A 22,723-nucleotide genomic window follows, 5' to 3' on the forward strand; every position below is an offset into this window, starting at 1 on the left:
TTTCAGAGGCGACAAGCAGGTTCTTCCATCTAGATATAGATAATGTGGGTCCACTGCCTTCAACAGAATGATATCGCTACATATTTACTGTGATAGGCACATAAACCAAGTGGGCAGAGGAAGTACCAATCTTCAGACAGTAACACGAACGTTTTCGACGACATGGATACCATTGTTCAGATGTTCATTGCACATTACTATGTATCCTGGGCGACAGTTCGAATCAATCCTATTCCTGCACCCGTCCAAGTCGTGTTGTTTCCAGTGTCACCACACAACCTGCTACTACATGGAAATCAGTGGGGTGGAAGACCACTGACACACGACTTTGAAAGCTGCGCTCATTTGTAACAAAGACAGTTGGACTTCGTAATATTAACCTCCCACATATCACTATTAAAATTCTCTGTCTTTGCACAAATTTTGAAAGCTTCGAGAGGCGTAAGATATGCAAAAGAATAACTTTTTTTCTTATCTTCATTATCTCGTTGTTGTTGTCGATGGCTCAAAGTCTTGTCTAGGGGTACATTCTTGCAGCTGAAATTTCGATTTTGTAGGTTCTCGATGACTAAATAATTGATGATGATTTGCCTGTATTATTCTTGAATTTTATTCTTTGTCACATCTTTCAACATCACACGGTTTTTACATTTTCCCCATTAAAAAAAAACAATAATTACATTGGTGGTGGCAAACTTAGAAAACGGCTACTTCCATCAGAGGCATGCCCACCACTGCTTACATTCTGCGATACTCACATTATTCTAAAGAGTTTACAAAGCGAAAGGGTTTACAAACTTTCCTTACCAAAGACGAATCTTGGCTAAAATATGTCATTATTTTGTAAATCAATCTAGAAATAAATTTAATAAATAGCATTAGATTGTGCAATTAATAATGTGAATTTTAAGTATGCCAGAAATTTCGTAATTTCAAATATTTCTACAAAAAGAGTAATTTTAACTGTTAGTACATATCGATTGTAACACAATTTCTATTTTAAACATTTTAGCCTGAAATATAATACATTGTATACAAAATCATATGAATTCTTTTAATGAAACAGCTGAGATAATTTTAACCTATGCAAGAATCGATAGTATGCATGGTATCGGTTATCTCTATAAAAAATGGTAATGTTAGAGGAGGATGATTCATTATAACTTCAGCAACGGCGCCCAGTCTCATATGGTCTCTGCATTTTGTGTAAGCCAGATACGGGGGCGCCGACAGCATGCAACAAATAACGAGACACACAGAACTGCCGTATTTACCACAGCAACTAAAGGCCCAGATATCCGATCCATGCCCTTCGCCGGCATTTGGTTACATATTATTCATATGTACACGCGGTTCTTAGTTATGGCATTCTTTTTTGGGGAACAAATGCACAAAATATGAACACAATTTTCAAACTCCAGAAAAGAGCCATAAGAATAATAACCAAAAACACTAGTCGAGCTTATTGTAAAGATCTGTTCAGAACACTGGGGATTTTAACTGCTTCATGTGAATACATTTACCAGTCATCAAAAATAACATTGGTAATTACTGCACAAACAGCTCTGTCCACGACCATGCAACAAGAGATAGACTCAACTTACATTTACCAAGAAAAAATAAACATAAAACTCAAAACAGCATTTTCTACCAAGGAATAAAACTGTACAATAAATTACCAAAAGAGATTAAAGAAATTGCAAAAATACACTTATTTAAAAAGGCAGCTAAAAAGTCCCTGTTAGCAATACATTTTATACATTGAAGGATTACTTAGCTAAAACAGAGTAGGGGTTTGATAAAAAATGTTATACAAATAAATAATAATAATAATAATAATGATTATAAAATATCGAACATTCCACATAACACCTTCACTTTATGTTTTTTTCCTTCTTTTATTCCTTTCTAGAAATACTTACCCCCCAAGCTATGCATACCAACACCTCTTCCTCTTTCTGAGCTCAACATGCCACTCATTATGGAGGGATGTGACTCAGCTTTTCAGGATAGCAAATGGGAAGTTGCAGTACAGAAAATGGCCCAGAGATCACCAGTGTGCGTGTGCATGCAGTGAGTGATGGTGAGATATGAGTGAACAATCTGGCATTATATTATTTGATGAGTTATTTGTAAAAAAAAAGTATTGTATACCAGGAGTAAATCTAATGATTGCCTCTAACCAGAAGTCCGTAAATATATGTGTATACGAAGTAGCTTATTTTAAATTGATCTAAATTTGTAAATACTTTGACATGTCCTATATACTTGTAAAAAGAGATCTACAGTTGAATAAGGCTACTACTACCATTACCAGTACTAGTACTACTACTACTACTACTACTACTACTACTACTACTACTACTACTATTATTATTATTACGCCATGGGGAGCATAAGATTTTCGTACACAGAGATCTGAAAACGTGCTAGCCATGCAGTTAAGGATGGATGCAGAGGGCCTTCTATTAGAAGCCCCGTACTCTGGTCCATCCAAGTTTTTAAAACGTGATGCACATACAATACAGACACAATATAAAGACAAGCGACAAACGGTGTCACCTGAACGAGCTATGCCTGTGTGTTGACATAGGCTGACATCTAGTGATGAACATGACACAGCCACACTCGCAATGCCACAGTGAACAAGTGGAGAGTCTGGGCAAGCAACCACGGCGCCACCGTCAGCTCAATAAGAAACGCCGAAGCCACGAGCAGTCTAACACCAGGGCAGGCTGACGAGAGCGGTACAAGTACCTGCACATTCCAGGAGTTCTGCTCTACTGTGAGGAGTGTGTGTATGTGTGTGTGGGGGGGGGGGAGGGGGGGACTGCGTGGGAAACACTGGCGCCAGAATGTTGGGCTTTATAAGACGCCCATAAGCATGTATTGTTTACTCTTAGACTGAGTAGTTTTGACAAATCCGTGGTCTTCCGCGACTGAGTTGTTGTCAATCATGCTGAATAAAAATACATTGAATAGAGAAGTGTTGCTTCATTGCATCAATATCGTATGAAGTAACAGAAAATACCTACTATTGGATGTGCCTGAGATGCTGTATTACAAAAGGACATGTGATGTGTTGAGACATTATGGGATAAACTTCATGCAGGTATCGATTGAACACACAAAATTACAAACGTTGGCAACTGATCGATGAATGTGTGACGCTGCAGCATAATTTCACCATGCGGCAGGTACAGACAATAAGCAGGGTGCATGTCGGTAGCAGGTCATAAAGGCTTTGCGAAATCATTCCGTGTACTCAGTTGGACAGGCGCATGGACAACATAAGCAGTTGTCAGTATTTGAGAGAGGACGTGAGGTTGGGCTCAAAGAAGCCAATCAGAGCAATCGCAAATCAATCGAGCGATGCCGCTATTCAACGATATTGCTGGGAATGGGGAAATAATCGCCAAACACAGCATCAAGAAGGAAGCGGTCGACCTAGAGAGACGATAGAACTGAGGAATCGTCAGAGATGCACTAAGAGCCCCGTATTCATCATTATCATCGATCCGACATGCAATCGGTGCTTCAGTGACCACAAGGACACTCAATAGCTGGCTCACAGAAAGGGGGCTAAGTTCATGATTCCCCTTATGCCGAATGCCTCTGTAGGCCAGTAAGTTTGTTTTCAGTGGTGTCTGGCATATTTGGCCTTGAAACTCATTGTGTTCAGTGATGTACCACTTCGAACTGAGTCTCGATGACCAGCGAAGACGTGTCTGGAGGTGCCATGGATTCGGTCAGTTACCAAACGGACTATCGCCCACTATACAGCCCCACAAACAGGAGTGAAGGTCTGAAGTACCATTTCTTTCACAGCAGGACCCATTTGACTGTCGTCCGCAGCACCCATACAGCACAGCGGAACGTCGACGATACTTTAAGATGCTCTTCATGGCAAGCCATCCTTTACATTTCAGCAAGATAATGCCGTCCCACAGCCAGCGATAATTTCTACTGCTTGTCTTCGTGCTTGCCAGATTCTACCTAGGCCAACAAGGTCGCCGGTTCTCTCCACAATTGAGAACGTTTGGAGCATTATAGGCAGGGTCCTCCAACCAGCTCGGGATTTTGACGATCTGGCGCTCCAATTGGACAGATTTGGCACGATAGCCCTGAGGAGGACACCCAACAACTCCACAACCAATACCAAGCCGAATAATTGCTTGCGTGAGAGCCAGAAGTGGACCAACGCATTACTGACTTGCGCGGTTTGTGAAGCTCTTTCTCTTGAATAAATCATCCAATTTTTCTGAAATTTTAATTATTTGATTGGATCTACACGAACATCACATCTACTGATTTTTGTTGCATTCGGAAAATTCTTTCGTGGTGCCTCTTTTTTTTCTTCGAAGTGTATTTTACAACACGCACAGGATTTAAAGTATTTTGCTCTTTCTTTCGCTCTGATTTGGAAAGTAAAACAGTCTTGGGGAACTCTCTCCCTTCACTGAAATTCTATAAATATTATTGTAAGTCCACTTGTGTTGTTCTTTCTCCAGCTTTGACTGCTTTTTCTTCTTGCCTCGAATAACTTTATGCTCCTTATCTGGCATTACATTTCGGATCTCATACTTTTCGTTATATATTATCGAAGTTCCTGATTTATCTCATGAAGTGTAAGACATTTAAATAAAGCTCATATATCAATTGTATGACTGAAAAAAATAGTTAAATTTTCTGCTCAGTTTTCTGATCACCAAGAGCGCAGCTTAACAAGCACAATCCTCCTCAGCCATTACGTAATATGGATATATAAGTGGTAAATAATTAAAGCAAATGACTTTATACTTACTTGTGAGGGTACATTTCGAAGATGTAGCAGAAGTCCCTGAAAGCTTTGCAGTCTGTAAACAGAAATAAAACAAACTAGATATGACCACAGAACAGAAACCTGTTTTTGTTTCTCAAATAAATATATGATAATTTCAATATGAGGCACAAAACTAAACAATAAACACATTTCATAACTACAAACAACTGCTATAAAATTTACCAAGAGTTTACTACGAATGAAACAATTATCAAGTTCGAATGTTACACATATTTTGACGCAAATCTGTACCAACAAACTGTCATGATGAGGGTGCAATAACGATATTTATACAGGGTGAAATGAGTGTAAGTGCAGATATTTTTGTATGTGGTACCTTAATATGTACACACGTCAATGTGTTGGTTGCTTTTTCCTGGCGTTGAACAGTCTTCACTCAAACGCACCACAAACTTTACGACCTGATGTTTTCTGCACAGTCGTAACTGCACTACTAAGTGGGCTACCCCTGTCAGTATAGACTAACTGTTTTGCGTCCACACATCCATTTCAACTCTTCACCTGTTGCCCAGGGAAAAACAAGCGTTAATGGCTTACTCTTGCCGTATGTACCGGAGGTACTACACAAGCCAAAAACATGTCTTGTTATAGCTATTACTACACTACTGGCCATTAAAATAGCTTCACCGCGAAGATGACGTGCTACAGGCGCGAAATTTAACCGACAGGAAGAAGAAGCTGTGATATGCGATTAGCCTTACAGAGTATTCACACGAGGTTGGCACCGGTGGCGACACCTACAATGTGCTGACATGAGGAAAGTTTCCAACCGATTTCTCATACACAAACAGCAGTTGACCGGCGTTGCCTGGTGAAACGTTGTTGTGATGCCTCGTGTGAGGAGGAGAAATGCGTACCATCCCGTTTCCGACTTTGATAAAGGTCGGATTGTAGCCTATCGCGATTGCGGTTTATCGTATCGCGACATTGCTGCTCGCGTTGGTCGAGATCCAATGACTGTTAGCAGAATATGGAATCGCTGGGTTCAGGAGGGTAATACGGAACGCCGTGCTAGATCCCAACGGCCTCGTATCACTAGCAGTCAAGATGACAGGCATCTTATCCGTATGGCTGTAACGGATCGAGCAGTCACGTCTCGATCCCCGATTCAACAGATGGGGACGTTTGCAAGACTACGACCATCTGCAGTAACAGTTCGACGACGTTTGCAGCAGCATGGACTATCAGCTCGGAGACCATGGCTGCGGTTACCCTTGACGCTGCATCACAGACAGGAGCGCCTGCGATGGTGTACTCAACGACGAACCTGGGTACACGAATGGCAAAATGTCATTTTTTCGGATGAATCCAGCTTCTGTTTACAGCATCATGATGTTCGCATCCGTGTTTGGCGACATCGAAGTGAAGCGTGTATTCGTCATCGCCATACAGGCGTATCTCCCGGCGTTATGGTATGGTGTGCCATTGGTTACGCGTCTCGGTCACCTCTTGTTCGCACTGACGGCACTTTGAACAGTGGACGTTACATTTCAGATGTGTTACGAACCGTAGCTCAACCCTTCATTCGATCCCTGCGAAATCATACATTTCAGAAAGATAATGCACGACCGCATGTTGCAGGTCCTGTACGGGCCTTTCTGGACACGGAAAATGTTCGACTGCTGGCCTGGCCAGCACATTCTCCAGCTCTCTCTAACTGAAAACGTCTGGTCAATGGTTGCCTAGCAACTTGCTCGTCACAATACGCCAGTCACTACTCTTTATGAACTGTGGTATCGTGCTGAAGCTGCATGGGCAGCTGTACCTGTACACGCCATCCAAGCTCTGTTTGACTCAATGCCCAGGCGTATCAAGGTGGTTATTCTGGATACTGATTTCTCAGGATCTATGCACCCAAATTACGTGAAAATGGAATCACATGTCAGTTCTAGTATAATATATTTGTCCAATGACTACCCATTTATCACCTGTATTTCTTGTTGATGTAGCAGTTTTAATGGCCAGTAGTGTAATTTACAAATAGAACTGTAACCATAAACAAAGATACAAACAGATAAGGTGGATAAAAGAATACCATATCACGAGAGAAGGGTTCAAAAGCGTAATTGCACGACACATTCCAAACTAAAGAACTCCTCTGTCACCATCAGCAGAATGTTACCCCATTCATTGGAAAGATGCAGAGGCGGTACCTGATTGAGTGCCCCAACGGCGGCCAGTGGTAGATGATACGAGATAGCACTCTCCACACAGTGAAGATATACACTATGCGATTAAAAGTATCCGGACACCTGGCTGAAAATGACTTACAAGTTCGTGGCGACCTACATCGGTAATGCTGTAATTCAATATGGTGTCCCTTAGCCTTGATGACAGATTCCACTTTCGCAGACATACATTCAATCGGCAGCCCATTCTTCACGGAGTGCTGCACTGAGGAGAGGTATCGATGTTGGTCGGTGAGGCCTGGCACGAAGTCGGCGTTCCAAAACATCCCTAAGGTGTTCTATAGGATTCGGATCAGGACTCTGTGCAGGCCAGTCCATTACAGGAATGTTATTGTCGTGCAACCACTCCACCACAGGCCGTGCATTTTGAACAGGTGCTCGATCGTGTTGAAAGATACAATCGTCATCCCCGAATTGCCCTTCAACAGGGGGAAGCAAGAAGGTGCTTAAAACATCAAAGTAGGCCTGTGCTGTGATAGTGACACGAAAACCAATAAGGGATGTAAGTCCCCTCCATGAAAAACACGACCACACCATAACAGCACCGCCTCCGAATTTTACTGTTGGCACTATACACGCAGGCAGATGGCGTTCCACGGGCATTGGCCATACCCACACCCTGTCATCGGATCGCCACATTGTGTACCGTGATTGGACAGTCCACACAGCGTTTTTATAATGTTCAATCGGTCTGTGTCAGTCAACAGAAGAGGTCGGCCTGTACGCTTTTATGCTGTACGTGTCCCTTCACATTTCCACTTCACCATCACATCGGAAACAGTGTACCTAGGGATGTTTAGGAGTGTGGAAATCTCGCGTACAGACGTATCACACAAGTGACACAGAATCACCTGAACACGTTCGAAGACCTTCAGTTCTGCGGAGCACCCCATTCTGCTCTCTCACGATATCTAATGACTACTGAGGTCGCTGATATGGAGTACCTGGCAGTAGGTGGCAGCACAATGCACCTGATATGAAAAACTTATGTTTTTAGAGATGTCCGGATACTTTTGATCACATAGTGTATGTCAGACTATCTGGAACAGCATGCTGTGTCAGCCGCTCGTGACAGTGAGACCTGTGGAGAACCACCAATCAATACCGGTAGCCCGAGAGAAACGCCACCTGATCTCGTCAGTTACCAGCGTATGTTGTTGCCCTATCCGAGAGCATTCCCGTTTTATTTATTACTTTACATCAACGTCAACGAATTCCATATATTCTACCAATTTAAGACACCCAATACATTATCGATTCTGCATGACATAAACCCTTGGTAGTTTTCTTGAGGTACGTGACATCAAATGGTTACGAAAAAAATTCGAAAGAGGACAAAATGCACCTTCCACAGCAGCTGTTTCCCAACGTACTTTTTTTTTTATAAATTAACGCGATGAACTTCCTAGTGAGGCACTGGGACGACAGGAAGCTATCGAAGCAATTCAGAAGTGTCCAGGCACTCTTGTCATGAAAAATTATTCAGAAAGTTTGAAGAACATACATTTGCAACTGTCTGCAGAACGATGTACAGCCACTAACGCACATCTAACGTAAGGACTTCAAAGTCAACAAAAATCAGAACATATACAGATGTATACACTCATTTCACCACCACTAAAGTATCGTTATTTGATGGTTTGATATATTTTATGCCATGTCTGACGATACGGTGGTGCAAGAGAATGGCTACGGTATGAGGATGGGAGCTAAGACCACCGGTCACAGCATTTAATCGTTTTTACTGAAATCTGAAAAGCTCTGAGATTTACTGAGTCGAACGTACATCTCACATAATGACCATGAAGACAGCATAAATCGTGGTTCATGCAGAAGCACATAGTCATTCACCTATCGCTCCACTTGCGAGTGGAACAGAAAGGGAATTAATGTCAGTAATACAAGCTACAACCCACTAAGCTCCCATAAGGTGGCTTGTAGAGTATGTATGTAGATCTTTTATGAACTGAAATGAAATAGAAAATTGTAGCGACACTGAGACGAACACACACAATATCACCGAAATGCTTGCAAAAACCACACCGTCTTCGGAAGAATCATGATTAGCGCAACGAAAAGTGAACCAGCAAGATTCAAGAAAAATGTATGTGAACAACAGGTTGGAGATAAGCCTAAACGAATGACGAAAACTATCCAAAACAACAGAATAGGAAATGGACCACACACGCTATGGTGCGTACATACAGCAAATCAGTCAATTTTCCATCGAAATCAGCGAGTTTCGTTTCAAAATCGAACCATAAAAGATATTCCAAGGGAGAAATGCTGAAATTAAAAGGGATAGTTGCATTGGTCTGCAGGATGTGCATTAATAAGCGTGGAGTATACATAGGATCTTTGCATAGGATTTCTAAATCATTTCCGATGAATCCAGGCGTGTTTCCTTCAAGAAGGGTGTGAGAGAAGTCTTTTACTAGTCAAGTTTGTGGACAGTCGTAATAGTGAGAGTCTGCTGTTATGACTTACAGTGCGCTCTGCATGGGATTGTTAGCAGATCGAGTATTCAGACAAGCTGTGCTACAGAGGATTCTTTCAGGTTTCCAGAGGCATCGGGTGCCACACGTTTACACATTTCCCATAAATTGTGGTGCAGAACTGACGTCCAGTAGTGTCCCAGATATGTTTAGGTCATATGAATATGATGGCCAAGACACCAACATGAGTTCTTAAAACTATTGTAGCACGATTTGAATCTTATACTACAGCCAATTATAAGGACGCTTGTGCAGGATAATACTTAATAAAAGCTCTTAAAGATGTGTGATTGGTGTGGCGCAGTTGGTAAAGTACCTTCATTCCATAGATTCAAATACGAAGTTCCTTGTCATATTTGGTAATATTATGGCAGTTGATTCATGCCATAGATTCAAAATAGATTCCCAACTAGCTGTAGTAGTAGTAGTAGTAGTAGATTCATACCATAGATTCCGATAAACTCTTTAACTAACATTGATTTTTGCTGTAGGTAGGCTTTGGTGTGATCAAAATTTCTTAGTAATCGTATCCAATGTGAGTTCTAGATGGATAGTATCATTATAACCACAAGTGAAGAGAACGATGCAGCTTTTGTTGAAAGTAATCAGGAGTGGCCGAGCGGTTCTAGGCGCTCCAGTCTGAAACCGCGTGACCACTACGCAGGTTCGAATCCTGCCTCGGGCATGGGTGTGTGTGATGTCCTTAGGTTAGTTAGTTTTAAGTAGTTCTAAGTTCTAGGGGACTGATGACCTCAGCAGTTAAGTCCCATAGTGCTCAGAGCCATTTTTTGAAAGTAATCAAAGCGCAAACTTCAAGAGTATCAATAATTTCGTGTTTGGAATTTTGCCCAATATTAATATGTGCAACAACAGATCTTTTCACGTGTCTAGTTCCCCATAGAACTGGTGCAGCTAAGGATTCATGCTCCATTATTTGTTTTAAGTTGTACACAGGACATCAGAAGTTTCCATAGAAATGACAATGAAAAAAGTTCCGGTTGAAAACGGAATTGTTGCAGTGGTCTGCTTGAGACACATCTATAAATGCATTATACAATCGGATGTTTCTATAGGACTTGTAAGTAATTTCTGACAAACATCGAGGCCGTGCAGTTCTAGGCGCTACTGTACGGAGCCGCGTGACCGCTACGGTCGCAGGTTCGAATCTTGCCTCGGGCATGGATGTGTGTGATGTCCTTAGGTTAGTTAGGTTTAAGTAGTTCTAAGTTCTAGGGGACTGATGACCACAGCAGTTAAGTCCCATAGTGCTCAGAGCCATTTTGCACAAACATCGACGTTGTTACTTCAACAAGATCACTACCTATAAATACTCTCACATAAGTGTTATCTACCATGGCCTCCATGTAGATGGTACATTAAACACCATTCTTCATGCCCAATGCTATAGCAAAATTGTAATAAATCAGCCCATACACTGGTATGACTCGTAACAGCAAAATTATAACATGTTACTGCAGAATTGTAAGAAACTGACCCATGTTACAGCAGGAATGGTAACAAATTGCCCCTTATTACAAAAAAAGTTATAACAAATTGCCAGTAAAACTGTGACGCATTGTAAATTTCTTATTGAAAATCCGTGAATGTTTGTGTCAAAATCATTTCACGTATTACGTATGTCGAAGCCTGCGTTGCTGTGTTCTGTATGCTTTAACACTTTACCAAGAGAATGAGTGTTAAACGTGCAATTCTGTCAGCTTTAAAACCTGAAATTCAAAATACCACTGGACTTACACAAGCCCAATTGTGACAAGTATAGAATCCAAGGTTGTGGGCCTGGGAATACTAGGACAGTCTGCATGTTTCCAGGTCACTTGCACTGAGTAATAGAATCCAAGAAGACAATCCTCAGTAGTGGACCCGTCTCACTTATCCTACTGGGATTTTCCCTGATATCACATTAGAAGTAGGTCAGCTGTGCGAAGTACAGAATCCAAGAATGCAACTTGTAAAATCCAAGACGCCAGTAAGTATGAAACCCAAAGTCGCTGCTAAGTCTCCTTGACATAGCAACAACTGGACTGCACAGGCTCAGGGACGTAAGTGTATGAGCCGTTAACACTCTCTCTCTTTAACAAATGACCTGCTAAGTCTCAAACTGAAATAAGTATGATGGAATAAAACATACTGCAACTTGTAAAAATACTATTTATTATAACATATATATTGATTCAACCTTTATACAGTGTTAACGTATATTTTTCTACTTTGTTAACCCTGGAAAATAGATGTCTATCGTTAAAATATTAACATTTTTCTCATTCTACATCAACCACACTCACTGCTCTGCAATATTTTCCATATAAATCTTTTTAATATGCTTTAAAATCGGTTTGCATTACATTCAAACCAACTGGAGCACTAATAGCCTTATATATCCGATCTGTAAACTCTGCTTGTATGGAATTTCTGATGAAAAAAAGGTTGGCACAGGAGATAAATTCGTGTCGTGGCAGGTTGCATCAAACCCGTCGGAAGACTGATGACATATATATATATATATATATATATATATATATATATATATAAAGGTTATAAATGTTGGAACAAAACTATTTAATGGCTGTTCGTTTGCTAAAGTGGTAAACTACACTCCTGGAAATTGAAATAAGAACACCGTGAATTCATTGTCCCAGGAAGGGGAAACTTTATTGACACATTCCTGGGGTCAGATACATCACATGATCACACTGACAGAACCACAGGCACATAGACACAGGCAACAGAGCATGCACAATGTCGGCACTAGTACAGTGTATATCCACCTTTCGCAGCAATGCAGGCTGCTATTCTCCCATGGAGACGATCGTAGAGATGCTGGATGTAGTCCTGTGGAACGGCTTGCCATGCCATTTCCACCTGGCGCCTCAGTTGGACCAGCGTTCGTGCTGGACGTGCAGACCGCGTGAGACGACGCTTCATCCAGTCCCAAACATGCTCAATGGGGGACAGATCCGGAGATCTTGCTGGCCAGGGTAGTTGACTTACACCTTCTAGAGCACGTTGGGTGGCACGGGATACATGCGGACGTCCATTGTCCTGTTGGAACAGCAAGTTCCCTTGCCGGTCTAGGAATGGTAGAACGATGGGTTCGATGACGGTTTGGATGTACCGTGCACTATTCAGTGTCCCCTCGACGATCACCAGTGGTGTACGGCCAGTGTAGGAGATCGCTCCCCACACCATGATGCCGGGTGTTGGCCCTGTGTGCCTCGGTCGTATGCAGTCCTGATTGTGGCGCTCACCTGCACGGCGCCAAACACGCATATGACCATCATTGGCACCAAGGCAGAAGCGACTCTCATCGCTGAAGACGACACGTCTCCATTCGTCCCTCCATTCACGCCTGTCGCGACACCACTGGAGGCGGGCTGCACGATGTTGGGGCGTGAGCGGAAGACGGCCTAACGGTGTGTGGGACCGTAGCCCAGCTTCATGGAGACGGTTGCGAATGGTCCTCGCCGATACCCCAGGAGCAACAGTGTCCCTAATTTGCTGGGAAGTGGCGGTGCGGTCCCCTACGGCACTGCGTAGGATCCTACGGTCTTGGCGTGCATCCGTGCGTCGCTGCGGTCCGGTCCCAGGTCGACGGGCACGTGCACCTTCCGCCGACTACTGGCGACAACATCGATGTACTGTGGAGACCTCACGCCCCACGTGTTGAGCAATTCGGCGGTACGTCCACCCGGCCTCCCGCATGCCCACTATACGCCCTCGCTCAAAGTCCGTCAACTGCACATACGGTTCACGTCCACGCTGTCGCGGCATGCTACCAGTGTTAAAGACTGCGATGGAGCTCCGTATGCCACGGCAAACTGGCTGACACTGACGGCGGCGGTGCACAAATGCTGCGCAGCTAGTGCCATTCGACGGCCAACACCGCGGTTCCTGGTGTGTCCGCTGTGCCGTGCGTGTGATCATTGCTTGTACAGCCCTCTCGCAGTGTCCGGAGCAAGTATGGTGGGTCTGACACACCGGTGTGAATGTGTTCCTTTTTCCATTTCCAGGAGTGTATATGGAAATTAATATTGCAGAATCCTACGTATGTATTAAACGAACTGATTAGAGGCAAAATTCACTGATTTCGATCCTCTGTACCATTGCTTTACTTGAATGCTCAATCTCTTGAAAATCCTAAACCGGCATGTGGAGGGCAGTGTAAGTAATAACAGTAAATTCCCAATATCATGACTATCTGCAATCAGGGTAGGAAAAGACTTCCCATGCAAACACCCTCTTTGAAGGAAACACATCAAGATGCGGTTATCCTACAAAGAAATCGGCTTCGATCAAGAAAACCATCCAAGAAAACAACCATAGAACTGCATATGTCTCAGTTGGACCTTAACAGACTCATGGGAAGGAGATAGGACAGGTGCTTGCCCTCCACATTGCCAGAACTTGCCTTGTGTAAGAAAGAAATCTCCTGCCTCTGACCAATGGCGCAGAACATGGACAATATTTAACAGAATACGCACCACTCATGGCAGAAGCACGGACTCTCCTCACAGATGGGGTGAGGTTCCATCTTCAAATTGCTAATGTTGAACAGCCAGCATACTGTTCTTCACAACGGGTCTTATTGTGGTAGTTTCGGCGGTTTCCTGACGCAATGAATTACACAATTGATTATATTAAAAATTTTGATGCCTGTAAATTACTTATATTACTGTATCAAAATTTGCTGATTTACTGTATGTAAGCACTATGGTATGTATGCCCAATTCCTCTTCTGTTAATTTGGATAATTGTCTTTCATCGCTTTGCTTCATCTTCACCCAGATGTTTACACACCTGCATGTCGAATTTTTCTGCTTCAGTTTTCGTTACGCTAAATGTTTTTTTTCTGAATACTGTGTGACCATTGTAAGCATTAAAGTGATTTTAGGCCGTTCATCTCAGTGCCATATACATCTCATTTCAAATCACATCTACATACATCCTCTATAAGCCGTTATATGGCGTTTAGTAAATTGTCGCATGTATCACTGATATTCATTTCCTTTCTATTACAATCGCAAATGGAGTGATGGGTGAATGACTATATGCTTTTGAACATGTCTCGATTTCTGCTCTCTTCATGATCCTAATGTGAGATGTATGTTCATGGCACTAAATCTCATATGTTTTCAGATTTCAGAACAAACGATAAAGTGCTTTGAACCAATGGTCTTAGATCTCATCCCTCCTAGTCCGACAGCTGTGTTGTTAGACTTTGCGTAAAACATATTGTTGTTGTTGTTGTTGTTGTCTTCAATCCTGACACTGGTTTGATGCAGCTCTCCGTGCTACCCTATCCTGAGCAAGCTTCTTCATCTCCCAGTACTTACTGCAACCTACATCCTTATGAATCTGCTTAGTATATTCATCTCTTGGTCTCCCTCTGCGATTTTTACCCTCCATGCTGCCCTCCAATGCTAAATTTGTGATCCCTTGATGCCTCAGAACATGTCCTATCAACCAGTCCCTTCTTCTTGTCAAGTTGTGCCACAAACTCCTCTTCTCCCCAGTTCTATTCAATACCTCCTCATTACTTATGTGATCTACCCATCTAATCTTCAGCGCCACATTTCGAAAGCTTCTATTCTCTTCTTGTCCAAACTATTTATCGTCCATGTTTCACTTCCATACATGGCTACGCTCCGTACAAATACTTTCAGATACGACTTCCTGACGCTTAAATCTATACTCGTAGTTAACAAATATCTCTTCTTCAGAAACGCTTTCCTAGCCATTGTCAGTCTACATTTTATATCCTCCCTACTTCGACCATCATCAGTTATTTTGCTCTCCAAATAGCAAAACTCACTTACTACTTTAAGTGTCTCATTTCCTAATCTAATTCCCTCAGCATCACCCGACTTATTAAACCATCAAATTACGATACCTAGCAAGAATGAAATAAGTGTGTACTTCCATATGATTTCTGATTTCTGTTGTCTTTTAAGTCCTCACGTTTGTGACAGCACACTGTTTCACAGACAGTTGCAAATGTATGTTCGTTAAACTTTTTCAATAATTTTTCGTGACAAGAACGCCTGCACAACCCTGAATTACTTTGAAGTCTTCCTTTCGTCCGAGTGCCTCACTAGAAAGCTCATTGTGTGATATTTACTTTGCAGTAGATGTAGAAACTGCTTGCTGTCACATACCTCAAGAAATATACCAAAGGCTTGTGTCACCAGCGATGAATGCAGCCACTTTCCCCCAGGGGGGATATATAGCTTTACGGGGGGAGAAGGACAATGTTATAGGCCTAAAATTTAAGTGATAGCGTTCTAAAGACGTAGCAGCGCTATTAATATTTAAAAATTTTCATGAATGGCTAATACATAATTAAATAATATGTAGGTTAAGTACTAAGCTGTTAGGCTACGCCTAAGTTAATTATATTAAATCATAAAATAATTTTATTGCATGCAAAAAACTCACATTTACATCAAAATAATACGTCGAGGCTTTTTTACAGCATATCTCTTGATGACGTCATCAATAAAACTTTCTGTTTGCTCGTTGTCCTCTTCAGTTGAAATCTTCACACAAGCTTGGAGCGTTTCCTGACCCATCCTATTCCTGCAAGTCGAAACGGGAATGCACAGTACACATTCAGCGAGTGTCCGTAGTGCTTCGTAGCCGATGTCGGCTCTCAGAATGAAAGAAGCAACATCAGAAGACGTATCGTCTAATTTATTACTAACAACGTACCTAAAAGAATGCAAGTCTGCAATAACAGCGTCGACGTTTGCAAGTCCCAAAATCAAGCACAGTTCTTTACAATCATTATCACTACACTCTAGAAATTTTTTAAAACTTTCAAAATATGCACTTAGTTCTATCATTTTTATTGCCTTCTCATCAAACCGTTGCTCAATTTCATCAATCATACTTTTAACAAATTTCCTTGCGCTTTTCACAGCTTGACTCTACTCCTCTACGTTGGTGAATAGCACACCTTTAACTTCTGTTGCGTCCTCCTGCAGCTTTTTAATTTTATTAAGAGTTACATTTTCTGCACTGTCAATCGCAGTCACAAAGACAGTCGATGTGTCTTAAATGTTCCAGAGTTCCAGAAACAAGTAGAGGGATTTGCGAAATTTTAAGTGATTGTCCCTGCAAAACTTTACATAAGTTTGAGACTGCATTTAACGTATCGTCTAAAATCACTAAACCTACAATGAAATTGGAATTCATCATTTCTAACAAGATTCCTCCAGTTAAACTTGCTAATCCGCGCCGTCCTTGTGTATATGTTCACATGCCATTATAATGAACTTGTAGGTTAGGAAAATAGCATGAACTGTGCGATAGGTACTTGACCATCGGATGTCAACAGATTTGGGTATTTTTAAAACAGGTTGCTCTAAAGTGCACTGAATTTCATGCAAAACATTTTCTCATTTGGAAGAACCATGAAAAAGTTTGTCTTTAACAACATGTAACGTGCGTTTTATAATGGGGTGTTTATTCCTACAGTTGGTGGCAGCAACTGACAAAACATGTGTTCTGCAGTGAATGTATGGCAGCTTATGGCCCTTCCGCCCTGACAACCCAGCACGGACTCCTGAGATAGAACCACTAAAATTAGCAGCACCGTCGAAAGAACAAGATGATAATCTGTCGTAAGAAAGTTTTCTTTTCTTTAGTTCAGTATCAATTGCTGTAAATATGGATTCAGCTGAAGTTCTTTTCAACTCAACGACACATAAAAACCTTTCCTGCACTTCAAACGATGGAGACGGTGCAACATATCGAACTACTAAAGACAGTTCACTTTGGTTGGAAACATTTGTTGATTCGTCTGCCATTAATGAAAAATATTTGTCATGGAGAAGTGTATCATCTTGAAAGCCTAAAGACTCTCCCAAACAAGTCAACAATTCTGACGCTGTATACTTACTAAGATATGTGGACCTCTCGCTCTGAAATTTTAACCACTTTTCAAGATTAATGTCGCTTTTCAGCACTACCTTACGAATTATAGGTTCATATTTTGTTGTGGGTGTATTTCTTCCTTACTAAGGAAATACAGACTTCGAATTAACGACGACAATGCTTGGCGGTTTAAAGCTTTTTAATTTTCTTTTTGTTTAAATATCTGTGTATGAATTGGAGCTTTTAATCGCTGTAATCTACAATTTTTAAGTGCAACCGCTCTTGTATGTTTTTCTGAGTTGGCGTGCTTTTCTAGTTTTCCCGTGCTTCCGGTAGCTTTTCTAAATTTAGTGAAAGATGCAGAAATGAACACTCCTGTTTTCTGTAGAGCTTCGATATCGTTTTTTAAATGCATTTCACACAATTTGCAGAAAGCCCCACCCCGCTCGTGATCAAAGTACAACCAATTGTACTTACACTCCCATTTTTGCTGATACTTCATCTCGCGTTCAATACTTTGTTTAGAATTGCAATTTACGGATGGGCCAGAAATAGCACATTTATCGTTTAAAATTGTGCAAAGGAAACTGAAGACTTGGTACACCTACGCAATTCATCGTCACAATCACTAACTCTTCTTTCAGTAGACTCACACTCGTCTTTATCTTTTGCAATACACTGTCTTTTATTAGAAAAGAAAGAAATTAAAGTTTGTTGTTTCGACATTGTATTTCGGCACTAACACTTCTTTTTATGTTATAAACTGACGAAGACCGCACGTAGTACACTACATAGTCACATCACACTTCCATAGTAACCTGTCGACTGATTCTTACAACCTTACAATAGTTTCAACAATGCATTGAGTTTTTATACAACAATGAAAGCTTAGATTATACTCGTAGAGCAGCGTTGCCAAACGTCCCACTCATGGTGGAATGTACCTCTTCTTTAGGCAAAAATTGTGTATCCCCATTGACACTGCGAAAATCATTGTCAAGTATACACAAATATTTGGTTTGAGCTTTGGACTCATCGATTAGGAAAAATCTATATGGTTATTAAATCTTAGAAATATTCCCAGTAATGCAATAAAAAAATTAAAACAATCTTTTATAATGTCAGATGCTACTTTCAATTCCGTAGCAATACCCGGTGCTTTGCGACATCAGGTTTATTCTAAGGGCAAATAAAGTATAGATACGAGTGGCGCATAAGGATAAAGTTCGCAGTGAGGATGGGCTGCGTAGCTAAGGGATTAGCTTACACGTTAGGTCGATTGAAGGTGTGGTGAGGGAAGACATGAGAGAGGAAAGTCTGACTTATTCCACAATCGGAGTTGCCAACACACCTTGCTTAGCTTTACCGCACACTTACTATACAGCAACTGCTAATTTGTTGGTGTTGACAATAATAATAATAATAATAATAATAATAATAATAGAACAATCGACGCTAAGGGTTCCAAACCGAACCGATAAGTAACGAAACTAAACTATAGGGACCCAGCCGCCACCTATTGTGTTACTCATTCGTTTTGCTTGTAAAAACTGCATGTCATCACGAATTCTCCGTAGTTGACTCCAAACTTCGTTAGCAACAGCAGCTGGCGTAGTTTAAATTTTGTCACAACGGTACAAGTTAACAGACCAGGTGATAATTTTTTTGTTTCACCAGAACTATAGATATGAATTTCTCGGGGGGGAGGGGGGACTTTCCCCCCTGGGCCACCCCCTGAATTCATCACTGTGTCACGCAAGATCGACAATGTATTGGGTGTGGGAAGTTGCTAGGGGATGTGGAATGCTTTAACAATGACGTAACGCATGAAATAAAAAATGAAAGTAATATACCCAAATGCTCAGCTAGGGCAATAATACACACTGGTAACTGATATGAACAGGTGGCTTGTCTCACTGCGTACTGTTGCTTGCTGAAACGCAGGCCTATACAGGTGCCACAGCCACTAGCAGTGTGCAGGCCAGATACTTTGACGTATACCTTCACTATGCGGCGAATGCTATCTAGCACTCAATGTGGTGGATGCATGATGGGTGTACATATAATATTTGTGTGTTTTTGACAGAACTGTGGCAGACAGGTTACACTTCATTTAATGTCTGCACCCATCCAACACAGTAAAATCCTGGTAGTGTATTTTATAAACATAGTACCTTTTTTCTCCTGAGATATTGCGCATGTTCTTCCACAGAAGTAGTATGCTTGAATTTTTGATTTGCCCTCCAGAACGTATGTGCAGGCTATTGACCATTTTAATCTTTGGGCAATTTTGAATTTCCAGCCATTTTTCAATGTGAGTTACAGCATATATACGTTTCTTGCATTTTCAAATTTTCCTGCCATTTTAACTTAGGACATGTGGGCTGTGATGTGAGAGGAAGTGTGTGTTGGGGGAGGTGACTTACAGTGTCATCACAAACAGTATACTAATGGTGGGAATTGGAACTACTGTCTTGGACTTTTGAATTTCTTACATTTTTTTAACTCGGGGCAAGTGGGTTCTTAGGTTCTAAACTTTGGATGAGGTGGCCATCGTCTACAGCTATGTGTGGGCAGCTTAGTTGTCGACAGCTGTATGAGTCTCCCTTGTGCGGCAGCTACCAAAGAGATAAATTCTCCGAGTTCATATCTGTGACACATTTTATCAATTTGAAACTTTGAAAGTGCTCCAGCAACCATACAGGCTGCATCATCAGGAGAAACCTAGAATACTGTTAACAGCCCCACATCAGCAAGGTCAGAATGTAAAGCACTGTGTACACGTTGTGGCCTCTCCAGACGTGTTGTCCTACAAGTTTCAGCACGTTGGGTAATCTAATGGCTCAGTGGAAACTTAGAACTGTGCTGTGATTATTTTCAAATGGGCTCTAGAATTTGATAAATGACCATCGACACCTGGGGAAACAGAGTGGTATCTTGGATTCTATACATGAGACCTAAAAACCATGCAGGTTGTGCTCATATTCTCAAGTCCACTATTTTGGATCGCCATTGCCATCTTGGATTATGACATCACAGAGACTGAGCTCATATTCCCAGGTCAGTCATCTTGGACTGCCATTTTGAATAGTGATGTGAACAGGTCAGCCATTTTGGGTTTTGCATTGAGGACAAATATGATAGGTCCATCATTTCGAATTTTTGAATTTTGTGCTATTTTACTCTTAACACAATCGGGAAGTTTGTAGATTCTGATATTTTTATTTTTATTTTCCTGCCAATTTATATATGTGAAATTGGGGTATCATGTCAGAGGGGAGACTGTCAACGTTACATAAAGTTATCTTTGACGTCACAGGGATAGGGATGGAATTACGGCAACAATGCAGGCTGTGCTCATATCGCCACAGCTACTGTGCCCTCGGCTCCCGCTTAATCATTGTGATATGCTCAAGCGCCACATCAAATTAAGGACAGGTGGAAGATTGTAAAACTAAGTAAGAAAGATTTGAAGTACTCATAATGCTCTTCCTCTCACATGTCCTGTCCAAAGTCACCTGAGCTCAGTCCCACTAAACGTAGGACTCCTTGGTATAATGTCTCCATGCTCATCATCAAATATGTGGCATCTAGGAAGCCTGCTTACTAGGTTTGCTAGACAAACATTCAAACAAATTGTATTAATGAGTTTTATTACAAAAAAGTAAATGACAATACTTAACTTTGGCAATTACACAGAAGTGTTGCAAGCCAAGGGTGACATACAAAATAAGCAATCTTCTTCATTATAAACAATCACAAGTCTATAGTACACAGACAGTACAAGTGAAGTAGTGACACTGACACTTCTATCCAAGTCGCTAATCTTGAAGCCGCTATTCAACTGGGGCGTCGCCAGTGGGTCGCAGCACTTATGCCCTCTTTACACAAGGGCCGCTGCTGTAGCATTGTCATCCTGGAGAGAGGTCAGTCAGCGTGCAATTGGCTGACATCTTCTCACAGTCACCTCTTCTCTCTCGTTCCAGACTGGTGTTCAAATGGTTCAAATGGCTCTGAGCACTATGGGACTTAACATATATGGTCATCAGTCCCCTAGAACTTAGAACTACTTAAACCTAACTAACCTAAGGACATCACACAACACCCAGTCATCACGAGGCAGAGAAAATCCCTGACCCCGCTGGGAATCGAACCCGGGAACCCAGGCGTGGGAAGCGAGAACGCTACTGCACGACCACGAGATGCAGTGGTGTGCCAGTGCTTGACTTTAGACTGTAACACTTTGTGTCATCTGCAGCGTATTGCCTCATCACCTCGAATTTCGATTGGTCATGGAACAGACATTGAGTAGGGTGGCTGCACAATCCTTCTGATATCTTGTGTGGAGTACATGGCATGACTCGCCACTGGCGCATTCAGGGCGAAGGGATCCCATATATTACCACATCATTATCTACATACACACTCCAAAAGATACTGTATGGTGCATGACGGATGGTATCTTGTACCACCCCTAGCCATTTCTTTTCCTGTTGCACTAACAAATGGAGTGAGGATAGAACGACTGTCTGTGTACCTCCATAGGAGCCCTAATTTCTGTTATCTTGTCTTTGCGGTCTGATACACCCGCTAAACCCGCTGGGCAGAACAGGTAAGGATTGTGGACTGGGCCAAAGGTTGAGGTCAGTTTCTCCTTCTAATTGTCATTTATTGTAATTTAATAACCTTTAGAACCAAAGCGGCACATAGTCGGACCTTTACCAAATGCAACTCTTTCAAGGCTGGAGGGTTCCAAACAAGAAATCTTAACAAATCAACAAGATAAAAATTCAATTAAAATAGTATTAAAATCATTTAGATAAAAAACAGCAAACGTATGCAAAGTGCAATACAAATGGCTGAGGGCCACAATTAAATTTCAAAATTTTAGAATATATTACCATAGACTTTTAAAGGCAGAAGGCCAGAATGTTTAACAACAATAAATCTTAAAAATCAACAAGATTAAAATGCAATTAAATAGGTAAATCAATAAATAAAAAAAGTATTACAGCTATGTGGAAACCTTAAGGCTAAACAGATAGAAAACACATATGCAAGGTGCATACCAATGACTGAAGGCCACAATTAAGTTTCAAAATTTTAAAATATATTACCATAATCTTTTAAAGGCAGAAGGCCGCAAAGTTTAAGCTTGAAGGATAAAATTAAAAATTAATTTTGCAAAATTTTTAAGAAAATAAAAAATAACCATAAGCCTTGAGTTTAAAGTATCTGACAACAGATAATTAAACACCGCTGGTACTCAGAAGCTTCTAGCGAAGTTGGTCTGCCTTCGTTCA

General features: G+C 41.4%; 1 protein-coding gene across 1 annotated transcript in view; it reads right to left on the bottom strand.

The window, feature by feature from the left end:
- Nucleotides 1–22,723, bottom strand: part of LOC126091960 (uncharacterized) — a 387,115-nt gene that overhangs the window by 260,973 nt on the left and 103,419 nt on the right. The window contains exon 3 of the mRNA XM_049907303.1: nucleotides 4,805–4,856. Within this exon, the coding sequence (XP_049763260.1) occupies nucleotides 4,805–4,856 (52 nt within the window). The remainder of the gene's footprint in view (nucleotides 1–4,804; nucleotides 4,857–22,723) is intronic.

This window comes from Schistocerca cancellata, chromosome 7, assembly GCF_023864275.1.
Source record: "Schistocerca cancellata isolate TAMUIC-IGC-003103 chromosome 7, iqSchCanc2.1, whole genome shotgun sequence".
NCBI lineage: Eukaryota > Metazoa > Arthropoda > Insecta > Orthoptera > Acrididae > Schistocerca > Schistocerca cancellata.